This window comes from Vigna radiata, chromosome 6, assembly GCF_000741045.1.
Source record: "Vigna radiata var. radiata cultivar VC1973A chromosome 6, Vradiata_ver6, whole genome shotgun sequence".
Lineage (NCBI taxonomy): Eukaryota > Viridiplantae > Streptophyta > Magnoliopsida > Fabales > Fabaceae > Vigna > Vigna radiata.
The window spans coordinates 34,967,884-34,982,432 of NC_028356.1; the positions used below are offsets into that span (position 1 = coordinate 34,967,884).

Here is a 14,549-nt window from a genome sequence, read left to right on the forward strand (position 1 = left end):
CACAAAAAAAATAGTTGAAAATACATGCATTGGAACAATTTATTAAACTACTTAGAATCCAGTGTTCTATTTATAAGCTCAAATCATTATTCAAAGATTGAAATTTCAAAGATTTCATGGTGAAGTCAACAAATTTTTAAACATCTTATAATTGAAAAATGTGAAAACCTTTCAAGATGAAAATATAATCAACTATTTGATGTGCACTCCTCGTACAAGGACACGACCTCCTCCTCGGTGCGCCCCGTGGCCTTGTCCCGGTGATGTGCAGCCATTGATGTCCCCGTGGCCTTGCCCCGTGTTCTTCCAAGACGGTAACCACCTGTGGCAGCCCAAAGATCAAAACTAAAACAACTAAATTAACCTAACAAAAAGCTAAGTAATATACAGAATAAAACACAAAACAAGAAATGCGCCGATGCGATCATAGTTATAAAACATCATAAATTAATAATCAATATTTCTTCTGATCCCAACTTGGGCCAGTTTACAGAGTCAGTAATTTTGATAAATTAATTGCACAACACTCTTTGGTAAGAGTTGTCAATAACATAAACTCAATCTCTAAAATTAAAAATATAAAATATAACAAGGACAATTTAGTAAATTAGGATTCTGCTGTTTTATTTTTTCTAGAAATTTAAAGCCAGGGGAATTTCACCTTTAATTTATTTATTTTTTCATTGAATATGAAAGCTCTGGTATTATGTTTTTGAATTACAGCGGAAGATTACCATGAGTGCTTCTCTTTGTGTCATTCGTTCCAAAGAGGTACTCCTCATTGTTAGCGTTTATATGTTATGATGAGTAACTAATCTTAACCATTACATTTCAAGAAAATGAATGGTTAAGATGAGTAACTTTCTTAGAGTTACTATTAGAATAATTTGATCGCTCCTACATAGATGGAGAGAGGGAGAATACAGATAATCTACGTAAGCATATAAAAAGTTTTAGAATAACAGCCATTTAGAAGTATGCAATTGATTAATTTAAATACAGAACCAAAAAAATTGGAGGTGAGATCTTTTTCTTGGAAAGTGATTTGGAACTGTGTTTGAGATTGCATTTAGTGTCTCCAAGGAAGACAAAATCATTTTAAGAGGAAGGTGAAACACATTCTTTCATCTCAGGGTTTAGTAACAGGTAATAATAAAACGCATACCAGAAAGAAAGAGACAAATCCTCACCAGATTTAATAAAACTGCCAAATTGCAGGTTTCCCATCCTTGGAGGTAGTAACGCGGCTCGTTTATTCAGAAACGAGATCATCATAATGGTCCCCATATATCTGCAATATTAAAACTCAATCGTAATTTGGAATAAACCCTTTCAAAAAATAGAAAGAGAAAAGTGTTGAAATATAAATTGATTTTGTGTTATTTTGTCTCCATCGCCATTGAAATTGGATACAAAAAGGAGAGGGTAAAACAGATGCAGTCGATCAACAACTGAGAAAACAAATTAAAATAAAAAATGCACAAATCCAATCGAGTCCCTTTGGAATCAAACAATGCAATGCAGAGATTCAACAAAATAAAGATGATGTCCTAATCGGAATCATAGCATCTATGATTTAAACTAAAAATTCACAAGAACAAGTATAAGAAACGTTGATGATCACCTTTCTTGCCACAGCTAGCTAGATGGGTTGATCCTTTCTCCTTCCTGATCACAACTTTCCACTCACAAAAACTACGGTTCTGGTTTTTTACCCTTATCTTTTTCCTCCAATCTAACTTTTATAAGCCTCCTAAAGCCCAGACCCAACTTCTTATTAATATAAAATACCAATTAATAAATTTAAAAAATCAATATTATCAGGTTAAAAAAATATATTTAATTATATTTAAATTTTAAGAATTAAAATATATGAAACTTTCAAATAAAGAAAATTGTCAAATAATTCAGGGAAATATTTAACCTTTAATTTTATTTACATTCATAATTTATTTTAATTGATAATTTTACATAATTTTGAATCTAATTCTTAAATAACTTTTAATACAAAGCTTTTAATTTTCAGCTACCTTTTGTGTTATTGGGCCAATGATATAAAAGTCCAAGGGTGTTGATCCCTACACCTCCACCCCTTCTTCCTCCACCTCCCCACAAGACAAAATTATCCTTTAATTTTTAATAATTTTATTTTTAATCTTAAATTATTTTTCACTTTTACGCAGCCCCACCCCCCTCCTCCAACTTTCTCTCACTCTTTCTCTGTTTTTCTCCGTTTGTGGTGGTGCAGTAATGTGGTACAGTGCGGTGNTATGACTGTTNGNCGTGGTGCAGTGGTGTGGCGGTGGGTACGGTGGTGACGCAACTGGTGCGCCATTGGTCTACCCTCAGTACAAAGGTAAAATATTTCTCTTTCGGAAGGTCGTAGTCATCACCAAATGCAATGTATACTCTTTCTTCAACTCACTTCATATCAATTNATATGAAGGCAACTGGTAACAAAGGTAAGCTCCCAAGGAACTCTTTCTCCAATACGCGGGGAAGACCCAATTCAGAGCAGCGCCTCCATCTCCTTCGCAACGCACACAATGGGATACTCACCTTCAACTTCTATTCCACCTTCCATCAAAGTTATTATTTTAATATATTTTGGTATAGGAGATGTACTCCACTGGACTGTTGTACCTCTCGGCTTATACATACTAAGTGATTTGTGCATCACAATTAGTCTTTAATGCAATATTCTCTTATTTTATCAGTACTCAAAAGTTCACAGCTTTGATTATAAACTCTGCAGTGCTTCTCCCCTCGACGAAAGTGTCCACAAGAATCAAGAGCAACACACCAACTCTTTAATTTTGAGTGTTGAGAGTTGAAATATGTGACCAGTAATGTTTGCACACGTTAAGGGGAGAGAGAAACGGATCTCAAAACAGAGAAAGTGAGAGAAAGCTGAAGGAGGGGGGGTGGGGTTGCGTAAAAGTGAATAATAATTTAAGATTAAAAATAAAATTATTAAAAATTAAAGGGTAATTTTGTCTTGTGGGGAGGTGGAGGGAAAAGGGGTGGAGGTGCAGGGATCAACCCCCAAAGTCCAAGTAGAGAAGGCCCAAATAGATTTCTAGAAATTCCTATCTAAAAGATTCTAGAATGATGTATAAAATATTTATGGATGTTTATCCATAAGATGTTTTTAGATAAGTTTAGAAAAGTTTAGAATTGTAGGTGATGACTTGAACCCAAGCCCAATTTCCTTAGTTTAGTATTTCTTGTATTTGTATTAAAGATGTGTACAATGTGTCAGGCATGTGGTGGAACAGTAATAAACCCAAATATTCTTTATAATTATATTTAGAGTCATAGATGAAAGGTTTGTTTGATCTTTAATTCAAAGGAAACTTTAGAATGTGTATTTCACAAGGTACATCCAACCTTGCACAAAAAATAGATGGAATAAATTTAATAAATATTTTTATCTCAATTTAAGAAGTAAGAGTTTGATATATTTATTTGATTTAGTATTTGTAAAAATACTTAAAACCTGAACCTAATTTATTTTTTTGTAACGTTATCTTTTAGATAAACTTTATAGAATTGTGTTTAAATAGAGTAATATATTTAAATTTACACCAAAGTTAATAGGTTTATAAATTGAAATAGGTTTATGTTTTTGAAACAATAGTTATATTATTATTACTATGGATGAGTTGTTTGTAAACCCTTTTAAATAACACAATGTACTGTCTTTCAATTAAATATTAATTTTAAAAGTTCTGGCCTAACTTTATAATAAATAATCTTGACCTAACTTATGGGTAATATGAGCTAAGTTTATACCTATATTTAAAAAAAAAAAAATCATCCCTAAACTCAATTAGCATTACAACTCGTACCTATAAATACTAATTTTAATTTTTATTAATATATATATATATATATATATATATATATATAATATTTTTCTTTCTTTTCTTTTTGCCTTTTCTCGTCTTTTTTTCTTCTCACTCATATTTCATCCTATTTCACTAGAAGCAATCATCAATTTTATTAATAATTTAAAAAAGAATTCTTGACATATGTACTGATTTTTTTATAAAACTAATTACCCATAAATTTCAAAAAGTTTAATTACTGATGAAAATAAAATAAATAAATTATTGAAATATTTATCAACAAATATTAAAAAAAAATAATTACAAATGAAGATTAATGATGAATTTTATTATCAAATAATCAAAATTTAAATTTAAAAACTTTAACATCTATTTTATTGATAAATTTTATTAATATATCTACCAATAAAATTTTAAAATTTGTTGATAAAATTTATTTTACTCATGAATGTTTTTTTATTAATAAAATTTCATCAATAATTATATAATTTCTTATAGTATTATGATCAATTTAAAAAATATCTAGGACGAACATGCAAACTCAAACTCACGCATATCAAATAAAAAACTTCCACCATACTTGTATCATGTATTTTTCACTAAAAACTAATGCGTTAATCATTCAATAATTAATGAACTTCAAGTAAACATGTATTAACCTATATGATCTAGATAAGTAATGAAGTAATTATATATTTTTTTATTTGTAGATCACGTACTTAATACTACAAATTACAAATAGGTTAACATGTAGTTCTTAATATATAATTTCATATAGTACTTTCATTTCATTCAATGTAACTTCACATACTTTCTTTTTTATAGAATATAAATTTCTTCTTTTTTAAAAAACAACTATGAGAGAAAATAATTGACATGTAAATGTAAATACATACATGTGAACATTAAGCTCCCTACACCTCCCCAAGTGGGATCTGTACCTCCCATTAATTTAATTTATTTCAAAAATATTCTACACCTCCCCACTATTTTCTTTATTCCAAAAATACCATACATCTCCCTACTATCCTTAACAATCTTTCTCTTTCTCTCTCTACATTAATGACATTAATGGAGCATTCACATGGTTCAGATTTGAATTTGTAACATACTACAAAATATAAAATTCAGAAGAAACTTAAATATTAGTACTTCTACAATTTCCGTTTTATAAAATTAAAAGTTAGATGCAAATACAAAATAATAAACATAATAATATTACTAGTAAATAATGATATATTATTATTATTATTATTATTATTATATACTAACTTTATAATGACGAAAGAACTAAATAAATTCTAAATCTTTAACAAATAACTTTTTTTATATATTAAGTATTTAATAATATTTTTATATTATTTATCTAATAAATTAAATATTTTATTCAAGTTATTTGAGTCAAACATGTCGGTGAATTAAAACATAATATAATGTTAAAAATTATAGATATTATATGTAAAAAAAAGATACATGTATATAAACATTTTTCTAGAAATTTAGAACAAAATTTTACAATAATTTGAAAAGAAAAAAATATATTCAACAACGAAAATAAGATTGAATCAAACTTATTTAAAAAAATATATTCAAATTTAAGTTATGTAAATACTCCATTAATGAATCATGTAAATGCTCCATTAATATAGAGAGAAAGAGAAAGATTATTAAGGATAGTGGAAAAGTGTAGGGTATTTTTGAAATAAAAGAAAATAGTGGAGAGGTTTAGAATATTTTTGAAATAAATTAAATCAATGGAGGTCCCACTTAGGGAGGTGTAGGGAACAACACTCATGAAAAATTTATCTATCTTTTTTTTAACCTTCATATATATATATATATATATATAACTAATCTCATTTTGATTAAATAAAAAACAAATATTTTGTATTTCATATGTTTTTAGTATTTTGATCATATTTGTTTTCAAAAAAGATTTTATAATCGTTAACATTTAAGTAACAGTTAAAATTTTTCAGTAATTTTATAAACATATAAAATATTAAAAATTAAGTTGATCCTGAGTTTTAATTCAAAACATTAAGACATTAAATTTCATGTTATTGTTGTTGTGATGATTGTGTTATTGTATTATTATTTTTTATTCCAAACCATAGATTTAAAGTGATATTAATATTTTATATGAATTAAATTCATGTAAATAAATGACTTGTCATTATAAAAAAATGATTATTATACATATAAATTAATGTTTTAGTTTAATCAAATAGAAAATAATATATATATATATATATATATATATATATATATATATATATATATATGTGTGTGTGTGTGTGTGATATCCTAACTTACTATCAGTTTAGATTTTTTTTTTCTATAATAGGTTTCATTGTTCAAAATTATATAATTTTTTAGGAAAATTTCATTTGTTTATTCAATATAGGTTTGGTTTGCTCCCTGTATTTGGGTTTCTTCATGTTTTTATTTTTTAAAATATATTATATTTTTATGTGATAATAAATAATAAATGTGATTTGAGATACTTACCTAATTAAACGTAAGAGTTATGAAATACAAAAAAAAATGATTTTTCGAATGATAATTTTGAAATAGCTTAACAAACATTTGGGAATAACATAATTTGAGTACTACAAAAATTTTAATTGTTCTGATTATTTTATCAAATGTTTTACTTTAAATATAAAGCAGTAATACAATAAATTGATTTGGTAAATATGGTGTGTGAGAATGAAATATGACGAGCATGTGACGAAACACAATTGTTTTGGATTATTATGTGCCCAATCATTTTGCTTATTGAGCATTAAGTGTTTGATGAAAGTTGTCCTAATATAAGCTGCACCTCTTTCTGCCTACTTTGCTTCAAAACCAAACAAAGTGTGTAGAGTTGAGGAGAAAGCAGACAAGATGAGTAGCATGCCTGCAAAATTGTTGGTCACAATTTTGTACATCTTCTTGGTGTCTCTTCCTGTGCACATGTCACCACATGATGTTAACACAGACACAAAAAATCTCAGAAGAAGTAGTAGCAGTGGCCACAGGAGCAAAGGTACTGGTGGTGGTGGCTCAGCCAAAGGTTGCAACCACAGCAACAACAATCTATTGGACACAAACACCACCCCATGTAAAAAATCTACCACCATTCAAGCAGTTCCAGCTTCACCCCCTCTTGTTTTTGCAGACCAAAGACTTCAAGTAGTGTATCCAGTAATCCAAAAGTTCAAATCTTCCATCACTTCTGATCCTCTGGGGGTGACCAACACTTGGGTTGGATCAGACATATGCAGCTACAGAGGCTTCTACTGTGACACTCCCCCTGACAATAGTTCTGCCACTGCTTTGGCCTCTGTTGACTTCAATGGTTTTCAACTTGCTGCTTCCACCCTTGATGGCTTCATTGATAGCCTCCCTGATATTGCTCTCTTCCATGCCAATTCCAACAGTTTTGGTGGCACAATCTCACCCCAAATAGCCAAACTTCCTTACCTATATGAGCTTGATGTTAGCAACAATCAGTTATCTGGTCCATTTCCCTCTGCTGTTCTAGGCATGACTGGTTTAACATTCTTGGACTTGAGGTTCAACTTTTTCTCTGGGGCAGTGCCACCACAGATATTCATACAGAACCTCCAAGTCCTTTTCATAAACAACAACATCTTCACTCAAGGGTTGCCAGATAACTTAGCCACCACTCAGATTCTCTTACTCACCTTAGCAAACAACAAGTTCATGGGTCCTATCCCAAAAAGTCTTCCCAAGGCTTTGGCCTCTCTAAGTGAAGTGTTACTACTTAACAACCAGTTAACAGGCTGTTTGCCTTATGAGATTGGTTTTCTTCAAGAGTCCACAGTGTTTGATGCTGGGAACAACCAATTGACAGGCCCTTTGCCTTTATCTTTGAGCTGTCTGCAGAAGGTGGAGGTGCTCAATTTGGGTGGTAATCTTTTGTATGGCATGGTGCCAGAAGTGGTGTGTGCAGGGTTGGTGAATTTGGTCAACTTTTCATTATCAAATAACTATTTCACACATGTGGGGCCATTCTGTAGGATGCTGATTCAGAGAGGGGTTCTTGATGTTAGCAACAATTGTATTCCTGATCTTCCCTTTCAGAGATCAGTGTTTGAGTGTGCTGAGTTCTTTGCAACACCAAGGATGTGTCCCTTCATCTGGTTTTATAGCCTCATCCCTTGTAAGCTTCCTTTTCAAAATCCCATTCCTTAGATGCTTAAGGCATTTGGGTTGCAATTCTTATTTTGTAACTCAACTTTCTGATGCTCCATCCATGTTCAAATAATTTCTGCATTTGAAGCCAATATCTACAACAGAAATTTGTATGACTCATTCTGGTCACACTAGGCAACAGTTAATTTAGTTCTGTATTTCAGTAAATACAACTCCAATCAATTTGGTATCAACATCAGGATCAACTTGATTTCTGATTTTATTCTTATACCATTAGGGATGAAAAGCAGAGAATCTAAATTTCCAAAGAAAGGGGCTTTTTCCAAAGCACACATGGTCCTAGAATTTATGTTAATGCAGGGATAAGCAATTGTTTGTCAGACAAAGTCAATTTGTTTTTCTTAGCTACCACACTATCTTGCTTTTTTCTTCTTTCCATATGATGATAACATAAGTAATGGCCTGGTCCCTCATGTATAAAAAGGAGCTCACATGGCAAGTGAAATAAAGACAAATCAGTGAAATTACAACATTTCATGTATGGTTTCTGAATAAATGTTAATTTATTGATACACTGCATAACTTTTGCAATCTTGTATAGCACTGATTGATCAGACAGACATTGAGACAGTTTTCTGTTCACTTTGACAAAGAAAAAGAAGAGAAAACTATGGGAAATTAACTCAACTACTCCCATGATGAGGAATTGATCGATAGGTAATGAATGTAGTTCAGCCATGCATGGCCATGCGTTCCAGCTCAAAAAGAGAGCAACAATGCATAATTTTATTATTAACTCTGTGATATTCATCTAAACAGCCTTGTCACTAGGCACTGTTCTTGGATTTCTAAGGTTTTAAATGTCAACGGAAACATGCAAATAACCCAAGTGGGATTTCTTGGGAAACCAAATTATATTTATATATATGAAATGTGACAAAGATGAGAGTGGATTATGTTTGTGTACTACTTGACATCGGCATCAATAAACCTCATTCAGTTTCGGCCATTTTTTAAATGATAGTGTTGGAATCAGAAGACCAATCACATTATAGAACAAAAGTATATAAATAAAGATACTTTTTACATTGGAAATTAGTCTTATAGTATTAAGTTAGAGAAAAATCAAACCTTTTAAGAAAAGGTTTCGAGGGTTATCTCTAAGCAATTGAAAATGAGCATTTCTGATGCAATATGCAGAAGTCGGCTATGGTGTGTTTGTATGTTTGTGGGGTGCAAGTGATTTTGCTGCAGCAGAGTAGCAGTGGAAGTGTTAGGTGAGAAACATGGTTTTTTTAAATAGACAAAAAAATATTAAAGGAACCGTCCCAAAAAGACCATAACTTCACACTTTTCTTTTATTGATTGGGAAAAGTTTTAGGATTTGCTTTTCCACTTAGTATTCAACTTATGCTATAATACATCACTTTTTTTATCTAGTGTTTGTTTTTTATTCTAATTTTAAATTAATTTTGTTACTTTGTTTCCTTTTTTTTTTTTTTTTACTTACGATTCACCAATTAAATTATAAAAATATGTAAAATTCCAAAAGTGATAATTATGATGTAGAGTTTTTGGATGCATTCGAGTTACACTAATTAAAGAAAAATAAAAGTATTTTTGTCAAGAAAGAGCGTCACGAGAGAAGAAAAGAAAGTGTACATAGAAAATAAAGAGCGTTTACTTTCTGCACCTCCATAATTTTTTTCTTACACGCGACCATTTCACTTTCTGTAAAATTGATTTCCGGATTTCGAAATAAGATTTTCATAACGAGGTTTTGTTAAAAAAATCTCAAAACAGAAATTTTATAATAAAATTGTCAGATCGTACGAAATGCATTACAAAACAAGCCTTTCATAATACATATCTTTGAGAATGAGTTTTTCGAAATATCAAATGTATTTGGAAAAGAGATTTTTGGAATACATGAAATACATTCTGGAAAGAGTTTTCTATAATGAGTTTTATGCTGCATTTTCTATCTTCTTCTTCCTTTGTAGCAATGTGAAGTGGTAAAGGTTGTTTTAGTCTTTTCCTATTATTTTTTAAATGCAGTTAGTAATTGTTGGGTGTAGAAAGTAATATCCAAAAAAAGAAGAAGGACTGTAAGACGGGTTTTGAAGGGTACAAGAAGAAAGTGCCCCAATCTGAGGTGAGTAAACTTTTGGGCCTAACCTAGGACTGGGCCGAGCCCAAATAAAACCCGATTGAAAGATGACATCATTAATATGCTTCTTGTCGTTGCGAGTAGCGAGAAATAGACAGAGCAGCAGAAAGTGCTAGAAGTAACTAGCACCGCATTTACAAGTTCTTCAGTTGCTTCTCGTATTCACAATTCATTCTCATCACACAATCAATTCCATTCGGACCCAATTTGCGAAGAAAAGTTTCAAAACCCACCATTTCATTAGAAATGAAATATTAATAGTTCTTTCTGTAAGAATTTAGAATCAAAGTGACAGAGACACAGAATAATAGTAATTGTAATATCATTGAACATAAAGAGTAAAGAAAGAAAAAAAAAATCATAAGATGGATTCGGAAATGATGGAAGCGGAAGCAGCATCATCGTTATCATCATCGCAGCAAGCATTCAGTTCCGGCCAAAACGACGTCGTTCGGGATTTGCTCACATTGGCTCGCCAACTCATCACTCAAGGCAAACCTTCCGAGGCCCTCCAAGCTGTAATATTTTCTTCTCCTTCTTCTTCTTTTTCAACTTTTCTTTCATTCTGTATCTTCTTTTGCATTCTTCACTTTGAAGATTTCATCTTTGATTCTTTTCTTTGTTAATTTGTGTTCTGTGCGGTAAATGTTCTTCGTATTTAAATTGAGTCTGAAAAAACATGCTTTAGGGTTGGAAAGAAAACTTCCCGTGGAATGAATTACTGTTTTATAAGCTGCTAAATGAATCTAATTGAGAAAAATTAGTGAATTTTTTCTGGGGTGGAAAAAATTAGGGATATTTTATAAGCTGGTGTTTTCCAATAAGATAGTCTCGATTTGAATTCACATTTTTACAATTTGCTGCGAAGTGGTAGTTTGGTGCTAAGTTTGGCACCCGAGGCCTGCAAATTACTGGTTATTGTATTTATATTTGTTGCATCATGCATTTGGGGGAGCTTTGAAATTTGATACAGGGATAACTCACTTTTCTTGTGTGTCAAAACTGTTTAATGTTTTGCTTTAGGGTGTGTTAGATTTTATCTTAAAATCAAATCTTAAGTTTTGACTGTCAAAGTCATATTGACCGAGTTTATGAAAAGTTTTTCATGCACTTGTGTATGCTAGTTACTCTCCTCCTGGACTTTTGCATGGACCTTACAGATTCTTGTATATGGAAAATGACCAGTGCTAATGAAAACTTAATCTTTCTCCGTTTCGCTTCTCCCTTCAGTTTGGGTAGATTCTTCCTTCTTACTTCCTCTCACAATTTACCCTAAAATGCTAAGTTTGCATTACCCAAATATCCATTAACATGATGTATGTGAGGCACGTTGCACAGAAACAGAAGTTCATATCTTTTAAAAATTTCTTTGCTTGCATCATCAAATTGGAGTTCTTGTTACAGTTTAGAGTGTTTAATGAATTCGTGGCTTTTCTTAATGAGGAAATTTCCTCTCCATTTCTTACTCTCTCGAGTTTTTACATTACCAAACTTTTAGGACGATCCATGTTGCTTCTCTTAAAATGTGTAGGTCATATTTTCATCGATGCATGCTCAAACAAACACAGATCAAGTTTTCAATATTATGATGTCTTGGTGACATATGAAAGTTTTATCTTTGATTCCGATGTCTCTAAAACTTAGATAATAAAAAGTGATGTGAAATCAACCATTCAAAGATTCCATATGCATAGAAAGTGCTGTATACTTGCCAAATGTGAAAAAAAGAGCCAACATCTAAAAGGGTGTTTGGTTGTTATCCCACTTCAATAGTTGAGGGTGTTAGGTTTTGTCATGTCTCTTTCACTGTAATTATAAAATGTTCCTTCGGTTTTCATTTTGTTTACTATTTTCATAGTTGCATAAAGGAAATAGTGAAAATGACAAACATGTTTTCCCACTTTCCCTGTAAAATTTAGAGAACTTGAAACAAAATGATAACAATGTAATATCATTGTAATAAATAATGAAAATATATGAACTGTAAGTGAAAAACAGAAAACGAATCAAACACTTCCTAATTCTACGCATCTTTTTGGTGGTTGATATTGACCTATAACTGGAACAGGTTGTTGCAGCAATGAGGACTAGAGGTGGTGATGAAGCTGTTTTTGAGTCCCTGCATCGTGCTAGAGAGTTGTACAGAAGTAGACTGCAAGAGAATGCTGCAGTTGATAAACTGGCTTCTTTGTTTGCGGAGTGTGCTATTGCTGAAGCTCAACCTGTAGTGATTGAAGCACCTGCTAGTAACAGGACCAGCCCATCAATTACTGCAGACCCAGATGCTCATGGGACTTCCATACTGGCAGAAAGTGGCAGGATGCAAGTAGTGTTGGATGCGGTTTCTGATGGAAGCAGCTTCATCTGTTTGAAATGTGGAGGCCTTGTTAGTAACCATCGCAAAGATGAGCATTATGCATACTGGTGTTGTTGATCTCTTGGTGCTGTGGTGGTATAAGATTGGTTACTCGTCTGCCATGTTGATGCAACTTTTTTTGTGCATCTTTAAGATGGAACTGGTGGAATGAGTGAACTTCTGAGTGGAGTGCCTTAAACTTTGTGTCCTTTGAAGACTTCAATGCTGTAAACCATACCCATACAGAGTTGTCTTCAGTAAACTTGGGATGTCTATGTTGACTCCGATGTGTTTACTATTGATTGCTGTTTGGCCCAACAGTACCTTATGTAATCTTTACTACATATTTTTTGCGTTCACTTTGAGTTGTATGTTCGAGTAATAATAGCAAAAATAATACTTTGTTTTACCAGCACAATGATTCACAAAAATATGGACAGGGTAATTTGTTTTTACCATTTCCTTGACATTGTCTTGGACATAAATAAATCAAAAGCCATTACATGTTAAGAGTAATGATAGTGATTAATACGCATATCCTTTATGCCAAGAATTCTCTTGAATTAAGATAGTTAATTGGTTAATGCTTATAGGCAAATCTCCAAGAGCGTCCAAACAAGGGCAGCATTGTTTACAGACCTAGTAAATCTATTGGGACAAATCTCTTTGCTGTTGTATAAATGAACGTCAATTTAAGTATTTTTTTTACGTACCGATTTTTCATTTGCAGTTACTTACAAACAACTTCTCTTGTAGTGATTTATTTTGTGCAATATTAGATGTTTGAATTACTCGAGTATTTATCATATTGCTTGCGCGCACATAATGTCACCAAAAAGAGGTTTTCCTTCTAAAAGATTGACCCCAGTCCAAAGTCTCTCCATTACAAAGTTAATTCAGAAGATTTTTATTTTTTTATTTTTTTTTAACTAGAGAAGTGCTGTGTATATAGCGAATTCTTTTTTAGGCACAGGTACCCTTGGTCAGGTTGCTGCACTGTTTTGGTTTGAATGCTCTTCGTCATGACTCAAAAGATTCAATATCACTTCTGCATGGATTTTGATGGCAGTAAAATTTAGAAGCTAAAACATGTTACAAGATGGATATACTGTAAATAAGTTCTTCTAAACGTGTATTCAACCTGCAGTACAAAATAAATATATTGTCTGGTGATAGTTGTGTTTTTCTCATAAAAAGATGTGTAATAGTTGTTAGGGAGGTTGTTTTAGGTCATTATAGAGGAAAAAGAAGCATTATTGAGAATCTTTCAGAATCTTCTCGCTAAGTCCCTGCTAATTCATTCAGTGAATTATGTAATTTTGAGAATGGTTATTTAGTCAAGAAAAAAAATGAAGGATGTTCTGGTTATGAAAACACGAAGAAACTCAAGGAAATGGGAAAGACTACTTTCAGGTATCAAGACCTTGTTTTTCCATTAGATTTCATTAAACTTGTATGTTCTAAATAACTAGGAGTAACTAATTTCACTTTTGGAATTGGATGTACTAACTCATTTTGATGTAAAATTCCGGTCACTGTATGGAAATAATGTTATTTGAATGTCTCTAATTACTAGAAAGTAAGTTTGAACGTGGACTTAGATAGAGCAACTAAGAGAATTAGTTCTAGGAATGTTATCAAATCTTCTTGGTCATTCTTATACATCTCTGACTCTAGTGCAAATTATGTTAAATGGACTAAGGAATTAGTAATTTAGTGTATATATTTACAACTCAATCTTAAGGAATTAAAACGAGTATACCTTGATGTAAATGTTTGAATGTAAAAAGTTTATCTTCATGTGAGTCATGAGACCCAATTCCTCTAAAATTGTTGTTATTACTATCTATTTTCATGCTTATGAAATCAATCATCGTTTTATCTAAGTTCAAGTTGATAAATAAACATTAGACAAACAAACACAAATCCTGTGAGAAACGATATTTGAAAACTTTCATATATTACTTGTAACGATTTGATAATTAGTTAACACATGAACATAGGA

The 14,549-nt window shown here is 31.6% G+C and overlaps 2 protein-coding genes and 1 long non-coding RNA gene across 3 annotated transcripts; 2 read left to right on the forward strand and 1 right to left on the reverse strand.

Moving 5' to 3' along the window:
* Positions 1 to 74: 74 nt before the first annotated feature.
* LOC106765302 lies at positions 75 to 1,758 on the reverse strand. The gene is made up of 3 exons (XR_001376028.2): positions 1,625 to 1,758; positions 1,191 to 1,291; positions 75 to 322 (listed from the first exon to the last, which is right to left on the reverse strand). It is a non-coding gene; the product is annotated as an uncharacterized LOC106765302 (long non-coding RNA).
* Positions 1,759 to 6,580: 4,822 nt separating this feature from the next.
* Positions 6,581 to 8,590, forward strand: LOC106764244 (uncharacterized protein At4g06744-like). The gene has a single exon (XM_014648500.2). The coding sequence runs from the start codon at positions 6,744 to 6,746 to the stop codon at positions 8,055 to 8,057; it is 1,314 nt and encodes a 437-aa protein (XP_014503986.1). The 5' UTR covers positions 6,581 to 6,743; the 3' UTR covers positions 8,058 to 8,590.
* Positions 8,591 to 10,271: 1,681 nt separating this feature from the next.
* Positions 10,272 to 13,006, forward strand: LOC106764082. Its single transcript, XM_014648298.2, has 2 exons — positions 10,272 to 10,706; positions 12,257 to 13,006. The coding sequence occupies exons 1-2, from the start codon at positions 10,554 to 10,556 to the stop codon at positions 12,620 to 12,622; spliced, it is 519 nt and encodes a 172-aa protein (XP_014503784.1). The 5' UTR covers positions 10,272 to 10,553; the 3' UTR covers positions 12,623 to 13,006.
* The last annotated feature ends 1,543 nt before the right edge of the window (positions 13,007 to 14,549 follow it).

Coding starts and splice junctions, on each gene's coding strand:
- LOC106764082 (XM_014648298.2), top strand. CDS start 10,554: ATGGATTCGGAAATGATGGAAGCGGAAGCAGCATCATCGTTATCATCA. Junction 10,707..12,256: donor CTTCCGAGGCCCTCCAAGCT/GTAATATTTTCT, acceptor TAACTGGAACAG/GTTGTTGCAGCAATGAGGAC.
- LOC106764244 (XM_014648500.2), top strand. CDS start 6,744: ATGAGTAGCATGCCTGCAAAATTGTTGGTCACAATTTTGTACATCTTC.